Source organism: Chionomys nivalis, chromosome 16 (genome assembly GCF_950005125.1).
Source record: "Chionomys nivalis chromosome 16, mChiNiv1.1, whole genome shotgun sequence".
In the NCBI taxonomy this organism is placed as follows: Eukaryota; Metazoa; Chordata; class Mammalia; order Rodentia; family Cricetidae; genus Chionomys; species Chionomys nivalis.
The window spans coordinates 45,808,841-45,826,763 of NC_080101.1; the positions used below are offsets into that span (position 1 = coordinate 45,808,841).

Here is a 17,923-nt window from a genome sequence, read left to right on the forward strand (position 1 = left end):
GCTAAATGGACTTAACTACTATTTGTTCCTAACGATAGTGATGATGGTATTTGACGTTTGAAGTCAGCTTCACTTTGGAGGTGCTTAGCAAACTAGTTACTATTATTTAATTTTTAGGCCACATATCAATAGCCAGCCCTCTTGGGTTTCAGTAATTGCTTGTCAAAGAGACTCTTAATTCAGTGGCTAAAAGCAACCGTGACCAAGGTAAAAGTGTCCATTTCATTTGAATTAAGCAGCAAATAATTAGTCTTATCTGAATTTTTGTTCACAAATCACACAACCTGTCAAAGGCAGATTTTTGGTGGGGGGGATCTGTAACGGCAAAAATTTTCCTATTAGAGGGAAGTCATCACCCAGCTGCCTCAAATCTCCAGTGCGAGTAAGCTAAAGGATGAGAAAGGTGGGGCGTGGAGGTGGGGAAGGGGTGCTTTCCTGGCAGTCATAACAGACATGATGTTAATTTACCTCTGGAGCCTCAAAGACTTCTGGGTCCATGTGCAGGATGGGAGGAAAGACAGCCACATAGTCTCCCTTTCGTAGATAGTAGTTGCTAGTCTCTAAGTTGAAATTCATATCCTCTTCAACTTTTCGGACGATGGTGGAGTATGAGCACAGCCGCATAACCTCGAGGACCGTGCTGTCTGAAGGAAACAAACAACAGCTCTTTGTAACAAGAGTGCTTCGAGAAGTTCTCACTGCAGCCTGTTAGGACACATTACCAGCAACCTTGCCTCGTAGCCTCGTAGGGAAAATACTTCTCTTCACATCCATTGTGAGCTAAGAGGAAGTCAATGAGACTGTGGATGCTGAGAGTAAAGTACCTGGTGGCTTTGCCCCGACATCATTTGGGGGAGTTTCAGGCCGGAGAGAGCCATGCTGTCTATGGACGGTGGAAAGACTGCTCTCCAGGAAGGGACTGATGTGTTCTGTGCACAAACATAGGGTTACGCCTCCAGTCTCTAGAGGAGTATGGTTTTTAAAGCCAGGTTTAAGTAGTTAACAGCACTTAGGCAGTTAGCAGTAATTGTAGTAGGTGCTGTTGAAGACAGCGTGTCACTAAATTTTTCTATGCTAGCTGTAAATAAAATGAGTCAGCATTTGCTGGAAATTTTTCAAAGGAACACATTTTTATCGGATTCGGAAGAAAACCACATTTTTCTCATCATCCAGGGAGAACAACATTCACCAGCATCACATCCTGGAAGATTCCAGAAGCCGAACGTCCTTGCTATCCCAGTGGCCTTCACCTTTTGCTCCTAGCAAGGCAGATTTTATGGCTAATTTCCGGCGATTTATCCTGGCAGTTTGAGGAGGAATTCCTTTGGGAATAATATGCATAATTTGCATAAATCATTCTGATAGCATGCATATCAGTGTGTAGCTCCTGTCCAGGGCTGCATCTCTCCCTTCATAATCAAAACTGACTATGTTTCCACCAGCGTGAATGGATCCTGGAATATAACGCTTGATTCTTTCTAATCAGCAGTGTGAACGCGCTCCAAGTGGGGCTCCCCCCTTTCACATGATAATAAATTATTGTATTTATGACTTGCAATTTAGAAACCTCACACACATACACATGATTAGAGCCTGGTTTCTTGGTGCTGAGCACAGTTCTGGCATAGCCAGTCCCCAGTTATTAGGTTATTGAAGGCAGACCCATTAGTGGGGGCTTGCATACAGAGAAACACAGAAATAAACATTATTTTGTAAATAGGTAAAATGCAAACCTCTGAACAGCTCGCACAGGGACATGAAGTAGCTTTGGGTGCCTTCTAATAGGAGGTTTTTCCTTAAGCATGCGTTTGTCTAAAGAAATGAGGCTGCGGTCAGTTTCGTGTGGGTTGTGGGGTGATTCAATGTGACGTATAGTGAGGCTGTGCATATTCTCTTAGACTGCCTTCATTATTCTAATCAGGCAGAGTCAAATCGGTTTGCTGGTGATGGGGCTAGAAGAGAACTTTGGTTTGGGAACATGGACTCTATTGCAGATAGCCACGAGGCACCTGACATGACAGATTTCGGCTGGCAAGACACCAACAACCAACATTTCTATGGTGAAAATCAAGGAACCACTTCCCAAGTCCCGCTGCTGGCCCTGTTGGACCAACAATAGCACAGCATCATTTTAACATGTGGTATGAAATAGTAGCTGACATATGTAGTAGTTCTGTTCACACAACAAGTCCAGTAGGGTTTGGGAAGAAGAAATATACAAAAGCAAAACAATGCTTGGGGTGGCCGCTGTGACAGGGTAGGCATTTAACAGTCCGAATAACATGGTCATATCTGATTGGCTGGTGTGCTCTCGGGAAGCATGGCAGCTTGTGCCCACTGCAGTATCACAAATGACAATTGGGCAAGCATATCTTATGCAGAAGTTAATCACAATAATGGAGCTCAAAGTGTGGCTCAGCAGTCAGATCGTAAGTGACAAATCTGTTTTACCTTCCAGTACCAGTTATGAGTGCAAGGCGAGGTTGGCTCTTGCTCTGAGCGATCATGCCGATAATCATTAGGTGACAAAAGTAATGAGTTGTGTTATTATCGCCAGTGGAGAGGGGAGCTTGTGGGGTCCTCAGTGCGGCATCAAGACACAAAAGCCAGCCGCATTTCCACCAGCCCCAGAATGAACCGGGGGCAGAACTATGCGTGGAGAATGACAATAGCACAGAGCACAAAACCTGCAGCTTCTCCTTGTAGTTGTCATAGTTGAGCAGACACCAGGCAGTGCCACTGACAGACCAGCTGGGCCCTGGGAGGACTTCCATGCTACACCGGGAGGTACAGTAAATTATCCTGCGCGGTAGAGCAACATCTGTTTCCGTGCTAGTGCCGAACAAACAAGGCAGTTTAAAACATACCAAGGGATAACCAAGCAACAACTGAGCATGACCCTCATTTTTCCCCCTTCTCACACACGAGGTGCTAAACTTCATTGTGCAAGCATTCCATGAAAGAGAAGCCAGGTTTTCATTTGATAAGGTGTTGTCAGAGAGATTTTTACATAGTTCCAAAATGGAAAGAAAAAGCTTATAGTATTTTTATTCTTAGAATTGTCCCCCTTCTATCTTCATTTCTTTTATACTAAAGCTAGCACTTGGTTCTCAATTTGCTCTAGAATTAAAAAAAAAAAAGCCCAACTTTCCATACACTTATAAATATTCAGTCTTTAAACCTAATTTGCTATACTTAGTTCACATGCCTTCAAGCATTTGTCTTCCAATTCCCACTGAATAAATGCGTACTAATGAGAACTAGAGCAAGCTGCCGAGGCAAAGCTGGGTGACTGGGGTCTGGCCTGCCACCAGCTTGTGATAGGCGGGCAAATTGAGCTAAAATGAAAAGTCTTGTCAGCTAAAATTCAACATGGTAGCCAAACAGCAAGCTGTCAATCATCCATCCAAAACAAGGGACTATAGGTAATAAAAGGTCACTGTGACTCATTAGTGCACACTTGGCTTACATATGGAAGCTAATTTTAATTAAACATGATCTCTATCTGTAAATGTTTTATAAAACTTACTGTGCATAATGGACTGGTAATTTATGCAAACATTTAGCAGGTAATGGGACCCTCTAATTATTAGACTGTATTGTAGAAAAATGACTATCGAGAATGCAAATATTTGGGGGATGAATTTACACAGGCATTGCGAGGTGCCAACAGTCATAGCTGTGGTTAAGAGAAGGCTTCTTGTAGAACTGCTAAGAACTGCGTTCCACTGACTGCAATCCACAAGACAACTGGGTCACAAAATTTTGACGATGAACTTAACAATTCTGAGTCTGTGCTGCCTTGTTCACCTGGTTGGAAAAAAATGAGTTTCTTTTTTAAGATAGAAAACGAAAATGATTAAAAGTCCCTTCTAAGTAAAGAGCTGGGCACGTGTTAAGCTGTGATGTTTTACAATCCAACTGGAGGAAAAAGACAAATGAAGGGAATTGCTGGGAGGATAAGGCACACCCGCTTTGTCTTCAGAATAATTCACAAATGATTCCCACTTGCAGATTTCAAGTGCCAAAGCAGATCACGCTAATCAATAAAGCCCAGTGCAATGCAAACACAAAGAAGCACACGCAGGTTTCTGCCTCATACTTAGGCCATGTTTGTATATGTGGAATGAATGTACTGTGACATGGCTGGACTGCTAATTTGGGTCATCTTAATGATTGGTGCAGGCTGGCGTGCCATCTGATTAGCCGTGGCGATCAGTGGGTAGCAGCGATGGCAGGAGCGAAATGAGCAGCCAGCCCCACTATGGTCACTGGGGCTGAACACATGGATGCTCTTAAAAAGAAAATGCCTGGGAAAGGGGAAGGGACTGGACATGAAGGTGTGGTGAAAGGCAGCTCGGCTCAGGATGCACCACACACGCTTAGCTGTCTTTCTATAGCTTTTTTAGACAGATGCGAAAGTAAATGAGAAATTGTGATAATTAATATAGAATTTGAAGAAAAATCATAAATTACTGGATCAACAATTGTGTATTTGAATAAGGTTAAAAGTAAATCCGAATTGGTACAAATGCCCACCTTCACACTGCATTGCAGAAACAGACTTCGGTTTCTGCTGTTTATGGCTTCTGCTGTGTATTTAGACACATGTAAGTTAAACATTCGTATGCTCGATAGAATTTTGTGAAGGTCTTACTCTGCTCAAAGTACTGGGGCATGGTGACCAGAGGAAAGAAATTCAACATGTGGATTTGACCTGCACTCATGCAATAAACTGAGAATTCAGAATTGAAAATTACATGTAAGCAAGAGGCTCCAAAGTGAGGACTTAAAATTGTTTCCTTACTTATTCCCCCTTCTCTCTTTCTCTATGGTGTGTGTGTGTGTGTGTGTGTGAGTGTGGTGTGCACAAATGACCAAAAATACAAATGTGTGAAGGTCCAACTCATGGAACCCAGGGATGGAACTCAAGTTGTCAGGGTTGATGGCAGTTGCCTTTATCAACTGAGTCCATTCACTGGCTCTCACCCCACTACTCTAGATGTTGAATACTTTACTTCTTAAATTGACAAAGACTGTGAACTCTGTCTGGCAACACGGATGCTTTGTGGAACAGTTCCATCAGTTTAATTAGCACATGTATTATCTATCAGTTAATTGTTAGGAAAATTCTTGACTCAGCTTCCTGATTTTGCAGTTTTCTTTTCTTTTTTTTTTTTTTTTTGAGGTATGGGTGGGGGACCCAGAGACTTGTGCTTGCTAGGCAAGTGCTCAGCCCCTGAGCTATAGCCACAGTTCAATCAAAGTTCGCATGGATTACTAACAAGTACTGTGCGCATGTGTGTACATGCGTGTCTGTGTGTGTGTGTGTGTGTGTGTGTGTGTTTTGCTGGGGATTGAGCACAAGGCCTTGCACATGCTGGGTAACTTCTCTACTATTGAACTATAACTTGTCATTTTACCTTCCCTCCCTCCGTCTTTCTTTTCCTTCCTCCCTTCCTTTCTCCCTCCCTTCATTCCTTCTTTTCTTCATTCTATTTCTCTGACAGGGTCTGGCTTTCTAGTCTAGGCAGGCCTTGAACTCATGACCCTCTTTTCTTGCCTCTCAGGCTCTGGGATTAGAAGGCATAACTCATGCTTTACTGACATAGTTTCTTAACATATAACACTAATGATAGTTTACTGAAAGCGCATTTTGGAGGAAAGGTGTTTTTTTCACACTGAAATCAAGTTTTCTTTCCTTTAATTTCAACCTTTATAAAAATTCAGACAGAAAATCTTCTCCTTCTTCTAACCTTTAACAGCCCCTTAAATACACATATACGTATTTTTATCATTTTCTTTTGGTGTAGGGGTGGTGCTGGGTAAACACTCCAGGTCCTTGTGCATGCTAAGCAAGCACTCTACCATTGTGCTGTTCCCTAGGCTGTTGCAACCATTTTGTACTCTGTGTTGGAGATGATATGACATCAGCCTTTTGACATGTCTGGTAAATTCGGAGAGTTTACCACAGTCTACCAGAACTACAAGCTCTGCTTGAGTTGGGAAGCAGATAGGGACTTTCATTTCCTATGCCCCCCATACCCCGTACTTCTCTCAGTGTTTCTCTTGTGGAAGCAGATGAGGAGAGACGTTTTGAAATAACCACATATTCCTTTGAAGCTTTCTTACATGGCAGGGATTTCCAGCTTCTTCAGCTGTTAGACTCACCCAGGATTAGTTAAAAAGGTAATATTTCCATCCCAGATCAATGAGATCAGAACCACAACATTAACTAAAACCTTGATGAGGGGTGCTCAACCTTGACCACAGATTAGAATCACTTGGGGGAGATTTTAAAGCCATCAACCCTCACTCCAAAATAATAAAAGCAGACTCTCTGGGGACAGGCCCAGGGTTGAGTGTTTTTACAGTTCTCCAGATGATTCCAAAGGAAAATCAAGTTGATAGCATTGTGGCTGGAAACCGGTTTTCTAAGACCCTCATCCTATTCTGTGTTGGTTTACTTTTAACAGTACTGTGTTATTTTACTTTAATTTGCATCAACGTTACCTTCCAATCAGCTTGTGTTACTGTCCTACATTCCTTTCCTGAACCGCTTAGCTTTGTATTAAAACACAAAACTAATAAATATTGAAGTCAGTGTTTTTCATTGATGTTTCCATAACAATACCCATAAAGCCTAACTCCTGTCTGCTTCTACTGTGGTCTGCCTCTGGAATACCTCTTTCTTGGGTTAGGATTTCCCTACAGGAGACGAGAGATAGAGTGCGGTCAGGAAGCATTTGCCTAGCATACACAGAAACCCTGGGTTCAATCCCCAACATGGCAGAAAAGAGAAAATAAAAATTACTAACATGAAGTGAAATTTATTCCTTCTGTGTTTCTTCATGAGAATATTTTGGTAAAATTCACAATTCCCTAATTATCTAAATTTCTAATTTTTCAGCTACATGATTATTTTATAATATTTAACGCTGTACTTATATTTGACTGATACATATCATATAAAAATAGTGGTCATTTCTCTAACAATTTTGTCTGAGGTGACAGTGATTATCACTAGGTATTAAAGTCAATAGCCTCATATCACTTTTTCTTGATTTAAAATTCTTAGATTAATGGTTTGTATTTTATTTTCTTTCTGGAACTTTCTACCCAGTGATCAAAAAAATAAGAAGAAAGTTAAAATACATAAAGCACTAACATAATGTCTGGCATTTGTTGAAATAAATGTTAATAGTTTTAAGGTAGAAACACAGCTTGGAGGTAGAACACTTACGTTGGTGTAATCCCTTGTACCATCATCAACAAAAGATTATTATTCTAATATCTTTTCCTGAACTTAAAAACTTTTGTCAGCCGGGCGGTGGTGGCGCACGCCTTTAATCCCAGCACTCGGGAGGCTGAGGCAGGTGAATCTCTGTGAGTTCGAGACCAGCCTGGTCTACAGAGCTAGTTCCAGGACAGGCTCCAAAGCCACAGAGAAACCCTGTCTCGAAAAACCAAAAAAAAAAAAAAAAAAAAAAAAAACTTTTGTCAGTGTCAAGACTTGGTTTACCTGTACCAGTTGACAAACACACCGTGGTAACTGGCTTGGATATACACACACACACACACACACACACACACACATACACACACACACTCCTTTCAATAGGGACAATGAAAAAAATCTTGGATTAGAGGTATCTCATAAGAAAGATATAGTGATGATCATAAAATGCCAGTGAAAATTCTATCTCTCATTCTGAGAATACCCTCATTTGGAAAAAGAACAAGATGCACCACAAGCCACAGTCCCCCAGTGCACCTTGGTGAAAATCAGGTGAAGCAGCTATAAAATACTTTGAAATACTTAAAAAACGATAAGCCTAACATAGACATTATTATTTTGTTACAGGACCTTTGATTTTCCAACTGGTTTAGTCTCTGGCTAGGGAGGCAGGTAGTCTCACTGCAGATTTTCACTTCCCCTTCCATTCCCCCAAAAACAAATTCCCCAGTCTCATCCCCAGATTCCCAGCTCTATAGCAGAACACCTGAAGGAGCCTCCCTCCTTACACCCCAGTCTCTAGTGAACCACACAGTTCTTTCGGTCCAAACTTCCTTTCCACTACTCCTTCCTTTATACCTGCAAGCACCTCCAATAGACATTGCCTGGGAATGCACAGGCCCCTCCCACCAGTAATGCAGGTAGGAAAACAGCAGATCTTTACATGACCCTCCCCCATTCCTCCAAGTCCAACAACAACTAGGACGATATGTCTTCACTGCAGCCCAGCAACCCTTGACACCAGGCTCTGAGTATTGCAACATAGCTGAAATACAAGAAAAAGAACCTGCAATAGCCCTTATGAATATGATAGAGGTCCTTAAAGACAAAATTAATAAATCCCTTAAAGAAATCTATGAAAACACAAACAGACAGTGGAAGGAAATGAATAAAAACGTTCAAGACCTGAATGTGGAAACAGAATCAAGAATAAAACTAAAACTGGAGGAAATCTGGAAATAAAAAAATTTGGAAACTCTAAGGGTAAGCTCAGAGGTAAGCACCACCAAAGAATACAAGAGATAAAAGAGAGAATTTTGGGAATTGAAGACATAACAGTAGGAATGGATACCTCAGAAAAAAGGAAAGTTAAATAAATAAATAAATAAATAAATCTCCTGGCAAGAAATATCCAGGAGCCGAGCAGTGGTGGTTCATGCCTTTAATTCCAGCACTCAGGAGGTAGAGGAAGGCAGATCTCTGTGAGTTCGAGTTTGAGGCCAGCCTGGTCTACAAGACTAGTTCCAGGACTGGCTCCAAAGCTATATAGAAACTCTTCTCAAAAACAAACAAACAAACAAATAAACAAACTAAAAAACAAAACAAAAATCTGAGACACTATTAAAAGACAAAAATCTTAAAAAGACAGGAATAAGGAAGAAACCAAAATTAAAGGCACAGAAAACATTTTCGACAAAATCATAAAATCATACAAGAAAATTTCCCTATCAAAGTACAAGAAGCATAGAGAACACCAAATAGACTAGACCAGAAAAGGAAGTCTCCTTGGCGCTTTAGAGTGAAAACTCTGAACACAGAGAACAAAGAAAGAATGTTAAAAGTTGCAAGGAAAAGAATAACATATATAGGCTGACCTCTTAGAATTATACCTAACTTCTCAATAAAGATTCTAAAAGCCACAACAGCCTGGACAGATGTGCTAGAGAAACTAAAAGACCACAGATGCCATGCCAGACCTAGCAAAATTTTCAATCACCATAGATGGAGATAATAAGACATTGCATGATTTAAAAGAAAAACAAATTTAAACAATATCTATCTATAAACCAAGCACTGTAGAAGGTGCTAAAAGAAAAAAAAAATCAACCTAAAACACAAAGATTAAACATTCCCAGATCAGTAAAAATCAAGAGAGGAAACATATACATACACCACAACAAAATAACAGGAATTGACAGACTGCTCACTGATATCTCTCAATATCAATGGTTTCAATTCCCCAATTTAAAAAAATGCATACTAACAGAATGGATGTGAATACAAGATCAAACTTTTGTTGCATCCAAGAAACAAGTCTCAACATCAAGGATAGGGAAAATGATATTACAAGTCAATGTAGCTAAGAAGCAAGATGCTGTAACTTTTTTATATCTGATAAAATAGACTTCAAACCAAAACTAATCAGAAGAGATAGGAAAAGGCAATGAATACTCATCAAAAGAAAAAATCCTGCAAAAGGACATTTCTCATAAGAAAGATATAGTGATGACCCCCAAACACAAGGGTACAAAAGTTTATAAAAGAAACCCAACTATAGCTTAAATCACATACTGACCCTGACACATTGATAGAGGAAGAATTCGATACCGCACTCTCACCAATGGACAGAAGATAATCCAAACGAAAACTAACTAGAGAAATGTTGGGTCTACACACACAATAAAATAATGGAACTAAACAGATGTTCACAGAATATTTTACCTGAATACAAAAAAACATACTTTCTCTCAGCACCTCATGGATCTGTCTCCAAACTGACCACAAAGCAAGTCCCAATAGCTACAGGAAAATTGAAATGAAAAGCTGTATCTTATCTGACCACCATGGATTAAAGGATTAATATTCTTGAATTCATGATATCAATAACAATATAAAAACAGAAAAGCAACACAACTCACTACTGAGTGGGAAATGGGTCAAGACAGAACTAAAGAAAGAAATTAAAGACATTCTAAAATTGAATAAAAATGAGTACATAATATACCCAAACTTTTGGGACACAGTAAAGGCAGTTATCAGAAATAAGCTCATTGCATTAAGTATCTACTTAAAATCAACAACAACAGCAGCAACAAAGATGGGGAGATACCATACTAGTAACTTAATAGCACACCTGTAAAGCTCTAAAAGAAAAAGAAAAAAAATCATACCCAAAAGGAGAAGACAACAAGAAATAATCAAACTCAGGGATGAACTCAATAAAATAGTAACAAACAAACCAACAATACAACAAATCAATGAAAAAAAGAGTTGGTTCTTTGAGGAAATCAATAAGATCAACAAAACTTTATCCAAATAAATCCAAAAGGAGAAGAGAGAATTTCCAAATAAACAAAATTATAAGTGAAAAGGGAGACATAACAACAGACACTGAAGAAATACAGAGAATCATAAAGACACACTTTCAAATCTCATACTCCACAAAATTGGAAAATGTTAAAAAAAATGAATACTTTTTCTAATATACATTACTTACCAAAGTTAAATAAATATCAAATAAACAAGTGAAACAGACCTTTAACCCCTACTGATATAGAAACAGTCATTAAAAGTCTCCCAACCAAAAAAAAAAATAAAAAAATCAACAAAAACAAAAATCCCAGAGTCAAATGGTTTTAGTGCAGAGTTCTACCAGACTTAAGAAGAGCTAATGGTAATACTTCTCAAATGATTGCACAAAAGAGAAACAAAAGCATCATTGCTCAATTAATTTTAGGAGGACAACAGTTACCTAATACTCACATCACATAAAGACCCCCAAAAGAGAGAAATTTACATACCAATTTCCTTTTTAAAATTGCTACAAAAATCCTCAATAAAACACAAACTAAATCCGAGAACACATATACAAGATCATGCACCATGAACAAGGAGGCTTCATCCTAAAGATGCAGGAATGGTCCATAACATGTGCATAGATAAACATAATTCATCATACGAACAAACTGAAAGAAAAAAAAAAACCTAAGTGTTCATGTCATTATATGAAGGAAAGCATTTGACAAAATCCAACACCCTTTCAAGATAAAAGACCTGGGGAAGATTAGTGATATAAAAGCTAGGTGATTTACAACAAGCTTATAGTCAGCATCCACTTAAAAGGAGACATGACCAAACATTTCCACTAAAATCAGGAGGAAATCAAGGTTGTCCACTTACTCCAGACCTACCCAACATAGTACTTAAAGTCTTAGCTAGAGCAGAATGACAACTGAAGGAGGTCATGAGGAAAGGAAGATGTCAAGGTATGTATAAGTAACACTAAAAATTTCACCAGGAACTCCTACAGCAAATAAACACAACATAGCAGCAGGATACAAGATAAACTCAAAACAAACAAGTAGCGACAAACTGTAGCCCTCCTATATGCAAATGACAAACAGATCTTGAAAGAAATAAAGAAAACAACACTTTTCACATTAGACCCAAATAAAATATCTAACCAAGCAAGTGAAAGAATAGTATGACAAAAATGACAAAAACTTAAAACACTGAAGAAAGAACTGAAGATATCAGAAGGAAGTGCCTGTGGATTAAAGTAGGATTACTACAGTAAAACCAGGCACTTTAACAAAAGCAATCTACAGATTCAAATCGATCCCCACCAATATTCCAACACAATTCTTCACAGAACTTTAAAGGACAATACTCAAATTTCATATGAAAAAAAAAAAAAAAACAACACAAGCTATCTTTTTTTTTTTTTAAAACAACTCTGAAAACCAAAAGAACTTCTGAAGGCATCACCATCCCTGATTTCAAGCTGTATTACAGAGCTACAGTAATAAAAACAGCAGGCCTTTGGCATAAAAAACAGACACATTAATCAATAGAACTGAATCACAGAACAGTCATAAATTTACATACCTATGGACACCTGACTTTTGATAAAGAAACCAAAAATATCCAGTGGAAAAAAGAAACAGTCTTCAACAAATAGTACTGGCCTAATTGGAAATCTTCATGTAGAATAATACAAATAAATAGATCCATATGTATTATCCTGCTCAAACACAAGTCAAAGTGGATTAAAGTCATCAACATAAACCAGACACACTGAACCTGATAGAAGGAAAAAAATGGGAAATAGTTTTGACACATTGACACTGGCTAAACAGAATGCCGATAGTGAAGACATTAACATTGACAATGAATAAATGGAATCTCGTAAAACTGAAAAGTTTCTGTAAGGCAAAGGACACTATCAATAGGACAAATTGAAACTTTATAGAATGGAAAAAGATTTTCATCAACTCCATATCTGATAGAGGAATAATATCAAAATATATTTTAAAAAAACACAAGAAGCTAGACATCAACAAACCAAACATTGAAACTAAAAAAACAAGGGGGGGTACATATCTAAACAGAGAGTTCTCAACTGAGGAATCTCAAATGGTTTGAGATTCTCAAAAGCACTTAAAGAACTATTCAACATCCTTATCCATCAGGGAAATAAAAATCAAAACTAGTTTGAGATTCTATCTTATATCTATCAGAATGGCTAGGATCAATAACACAAGTAACAGCTCATGCTGTTGAGGATGTAGAACAAGGGGAATACCCCTTCATTGTTGGTAGGAATGTTACTATGGAAATAAATGCAGTGGTTCCTCAGAAAATTGGGATTTGATTGACCTCAAGATCCAGCTATACTATTATTGGGCTCGTACCTAAAAGATCCTACCACAAGGCCACTTGCTCAACTATATTTGTAGTAGTTTTGTTCATAATGGCAAGAAATTGGAGCCTGAAGGAATCTATATGCCCCTCAACCAAATAATAGACACTGAAAATATAGTGTATTTACATAATAAAGCATTACTCAGGTGTTAGAAAAAATATATCATAAAATTTGCAAGAAATGAATGGAACTAGAAAAAAATTACCCTGAGATAGGTAACTCAGACCAAGAAAGACAAACATATGCATATGTATAAACTTATAAGTGTATATTAGCTGTTAAGTAAAGGAAAATCATGTTAATCTACAGATCCAGAGAAGTTAGATAAAGCGGAGAGGTCTGGGGTGATGTGGAAACCTAGTGCAGTGGAAAGTTCTTGGAATATATGAGGGTGACCCTACTAAGGACTCCTAGCAATGGGGAACATGGAACCTGAACTCTCAGTGGTGGGACTGGGGCATCAACTCAGCCACAAAACCTAAGACCGACAACCTGTCCTGCCTACAAGAAGCACTGGAAGAATGGTCACTCAGCGCTTGTGGGAGTGGCCAACAATGACTAGTCTAACTTGAGACTCAAGCCAGGGGAAAGAGTCCATGCCAACATTATGTAAGTGGCCAGGAACTGGAAGTTGGATGACTCAAGAGACCTAAGGTAGAATCAAACACGATTGACTAGATAGATAGATAGATAGATAGATAGATAGATAGATAGATAGATGATAGATAGATAGACAGATAGATAGATAAAATCAATGTAATAATTCTTAATGATATTCTGCTATGCTCATAGATTGGTGCCTAGCACAGTCATCATCAGAGAGGCTTCCTCAAGTAGCTGATAAAAGCAGATGCAGAGACCAACAACCAAAGATTAGGCAGAGCTCAGGGAACCCTGCAGAAAGGAGGGAAGGATTGTAGGAGCCAGGAGGGTCAAGGACAGCAGGAGAACACCATGCACAGAATCAACTAAGCAGGGCTTATAGGGGCTTCCAGAGACTGGAGCGACCATCATGGAGCTTATATGGGTCTGAGCTATGCCTTCTGCATATGTGCTGTAGTTATTCAGCTTGTGATTTTTGTTGGATGCCTAACACTGGAAGTGGGGGTATTTTGGATTCTTTTGCCTGCCTGTTGGACCCTTTTCCTCCTACTGGGTTACCTCCTTCAACCTTGATATGAGAGTTTGTGCTATGCCCTGTTCAGTTGATATCCCTGGTAGGCCTGCTCTTTTATGAAGAGAAAAGGAGGGACAGTGTGGATCTAGGGGAGCCTGGAGGTGAGACAAGGATCTGGGAGAAGTGGAGAGAGGGGAAACCGTGGTTGGGTTATATTGTATGAGAAAGAAAAAAGAAAAAGAAATCAACAACCATTAAAACAACAAAATGTAGCAATAAAGTGAATCTTCATGACATTCTGCTGTATTCATAATAGTTTGTTGCTCAGCCATCATCAGAGAAGCATCCATCCTCCTGCAGTAAGAAGAAAAAAAAACTATAGAAATCCACAGCCTGGTATTAAGCAGAGAATACTCAGTTCCAACTGGAACGACTCTATTAACATCCTCTCCTTAGGGGTCAAGGAAACCCAGAGAACAGGAGACAGAAAGAATTTAAAGGCAGAGAATTTAAAGACAGAGGATAACCAGAAACCCAGGGCCTCTAAGTCAGCAAGACTGACACAAAAAAGGAACTCACAGAGACTGAGGCAGCATGCCCAAGGCCTGAATAGGTCTGGACAAGGTCCTCTGTGTACACATGATACTTTCCAAACAGTTTATGGGATTCCTGAGTATAGGAATGAGTGGGTCTTTGTTCCCTGTGCCTTTTCTTGCACTCTTTGCCTTCTGTTCTTCTTTATTCATTTGCATTTTGTTTTTGTTTTTCGTCCAATGTGGTAGTCTTCATTTTATCTTATTTTACTATTATTTCTTAGAAACTTCTTTGTTTTCTAAGGAGAAACAGAGAGTGGGTCCACATGGGAGGGGAGGAGGGGAGGAACTGGAAGGAGTGAGGGAGGGGAAACCATAATCATGATATATTATGTGAGAAAAAATATATTTTCAATAAAAGGAAAGAAATGATCAAGGTGAAAATAAATAAGTATTAATGACCTGTAAAAATTAATAAGTAAATTGTAGCAAACAAATAAATATAGTAGCCCATGTGGGGAGTTTATACACCCAGGATTTTACAGTTTATAGAACTTCCCAAGTATCGGGAAGCATAATGAATATTTTATTTAATTTTAGCTATTATTAAAAAAATCCACTGTAACAAAATTTATGTAGCCAACTTAATTATCTTGTAATTTCTGTCTGCCTATAAGTATTTCAATGACTACTACACTTATTGGAAAGTTAAAAGAAACAGGCTTAAAATTATTTAGTAAAATTTTGGTGACAAGCACTATAAGCTCATGGTGTCTTAAAATGTGCAGTGTAATAGCTAACTCTATTATAATGCATTTTTATCTTTTAAAAAACATGACAGTTTATCCAACTTCTATTTTATACCTCCTTGTTTATTCTACTATCTCTTGCCATGTCAACAAACTTGCTCAATTTCAGGATAGGCCATTGAATAAAATCAGGTACCTGCAGTTTTCCTGAGGAGTTTGAAGTTACAATATATTAGTCTTATGTTTTTAATGAGAGTTATGTTTGCTATTTGGGGTAGTAATGCACAGAATTAGCATCCCGAAGGGGCAAGTCCGATTTTGAAATGAAACTAGCTCAATTCATTCATACCGGAAAAGGAAGAAAGCAGTATAAAGTTTGTAGGGATGCCATGCAGGTCAAATATTCTTGTGACACTACTAGATGACATTTATTGAGTCTGCTATATTAAGATATTTATGTACTTCATTTATGTAAATTGTAGGTAGCATTCATCAATACAACTTTTTTATCAGTTTGTCAACTTTCAATAGGAAGCATTAATATTTTTCTTTGTTATCTTCTATTTGTATCATATTTATAAAATCACCTTAAATTTCTATTCAACCTATTTTTAGAGATATGTATTAAATATTACTAAATGCATAACTTTAATAAGTTTGTAATAAGTAGAAACTTTAATGAGATATAAATATACAAAATATAGCATTGTAGTTCCTTTGTTTAGAAAACAGGGCTAAAGGGTTTTGATGAAAAAATTTTCATTGGGAAGGTCACAAATCTATATTAATGTCTTGAAAGAGATTACTTTAAATGACTCCAACAGCCTACAACATCCCAACTCCCCTTCTCAACACCACTTTATAATTGGTGTGTCCATAAGCAAAGCCAGTGCAAATAAAAACATTATTTTCTGTTCTCTATCAAAACCTCCCTTCGCAGGCAAAAAAGCATAGCACTTATTGAATTACAAAAATGTTTTTTCCTAATAGGGATAAACATCAAAGATACCATTTAAAAAATAAATGTGTTCAAAACACATACAAACCCTTTCCTTAAGTACACAAAAAGGCAAGCAGTGCATTCAATTCATGTGGCACACGAGTGAGTCTTGCCTTTCCAATCACTTTATGTTCTTCTGACATAGGAATACTCTTGCTTGAACTACCACAAAATGCGGAGATTATTTGGTGTGTCGTTGATCGACCAAAGTTTGATTCAACCTCACCAAACCTTTTTTATTTATTTATTTATTAAAGATTTCTGCCTTCTCCCCGCCACCACCTCCCATTTCCCTCCCCCTCCCCCATCAAGTCCCCCTCTCTCATCATCCCTAAGAGTAATCTGGGTTCCCTGCCCTGTGGGAAGTCCAAGGACCACCCAGCTCCATCCAGGTCTAGTAAGGTGAGCATCCAAACTGCCTAGGCTCCCACAAAGCCAGTACGTGCATTAGGATCAAAAACCCATTGCCATTGTTCTTGAGTTCTCAGTAGACCTCATTGTCTATTATGTTCAGCAAGTCCGGTTTTATCCCATGCTTTTTCAGACCCAGGCCAGCTGGCCTTGGTGAGTTCCTGATAGAACATCTCCATTGTCTCAGTGTGTGGGTGCACCGCTCGCGGTCCTGAGTTCCTTGCTCGTGCTCTGTCTCCTGCTCTTGATTTGGACCTTGAGATTTCAGTCCGGTGTTCCAATGTGGGTCTTTGTCTCTGTCTCCTTTCATCGCCTAAATGTTTTTCTTTGGGTTCACCTTCTTAATTAGCTTCTCTAGGATCACGCATAATAGGCTCAACGTCCCCTATTCATGGCTAGAAACCAAATATGAGTGAGTACATCCCATGTTCCTCTTTTTGGGTCTGGCTCACCTCACTCAGGATAGTATTTTCTATTTCCGTCCATTTGCCTGCAAAATTCAGGAAGTCATTGTTTTTACTGCTGAGTAATACTCTAATATGTATATATTCCATACTTTCTTCATCCATTCTTCCATTGAAGGGCATCTAGGTTGTTTCCAGGTTCTGGCTATTACAAACAATGCTGCTATGATAAAGGAGCTAAAAGTATACAATGGAAAAAAGAGAGCATCTTTAACAAATGGGCTGGCAAAACTGGATGTCAGCCTGTAGAAGAATGAAAATAGATCCATATCTATCACCATGCACAAAACTCAAGTCCAAATGGATTAAAGACCTCAATATCAGTCCGAACACACTGAACCTGATAGAAGAGAAAGTGGGAAGTACTCTACAACACATGGGCACAGGAGAACACTTCCTACGTACAACCCCAGCGGCACAGACATTAAGGGCATCATTGAATAAATGGGACCTCCTGAGACTGAGAAGCTTCTGTAAAGCAAAGGACACTGTCACTAAGACAAAAAGACAACCCACTGACTGGGAGAAGATCTTCACCAACCCCGCAACAGACAAAGGTCTGATCTCCAAAATATATAGAGAACTCAAGAAAGTAGACCGTAAAGGGCTAATCAACCCAATTAAAAAATGGGGCACTGCGCTGAACAGAGAATTCTCAACAGAAGAAGTTCGAATGGCCAAAAGACAATAAAGGTCATGCTCAACTTC

At 38.7% G+C, this 17,923-nt stretch overlaps 1 protein-coding gene across 1 annotated transcript in view; it reads right to left on the reverse strand.

The window, feature by feature from the left end:
* Positions 1-17,923, reverse strand: part of LOC130887958 (cytochrome P450 7B1) — a 176,169-nt gene that overhangs the window by 16,770 nt on the left and 141,476 nt on the right. Inside the window, exon 5 of the mRNA XM_057790711.1 lies at positions 469-644. Within this exon, the coding sequence (XP_057646694.1) occupies positions 469-644 (176 nt within the window). The remainder of the gene's footprint in view (positions 1-468; positions 645-17,923) is intronic.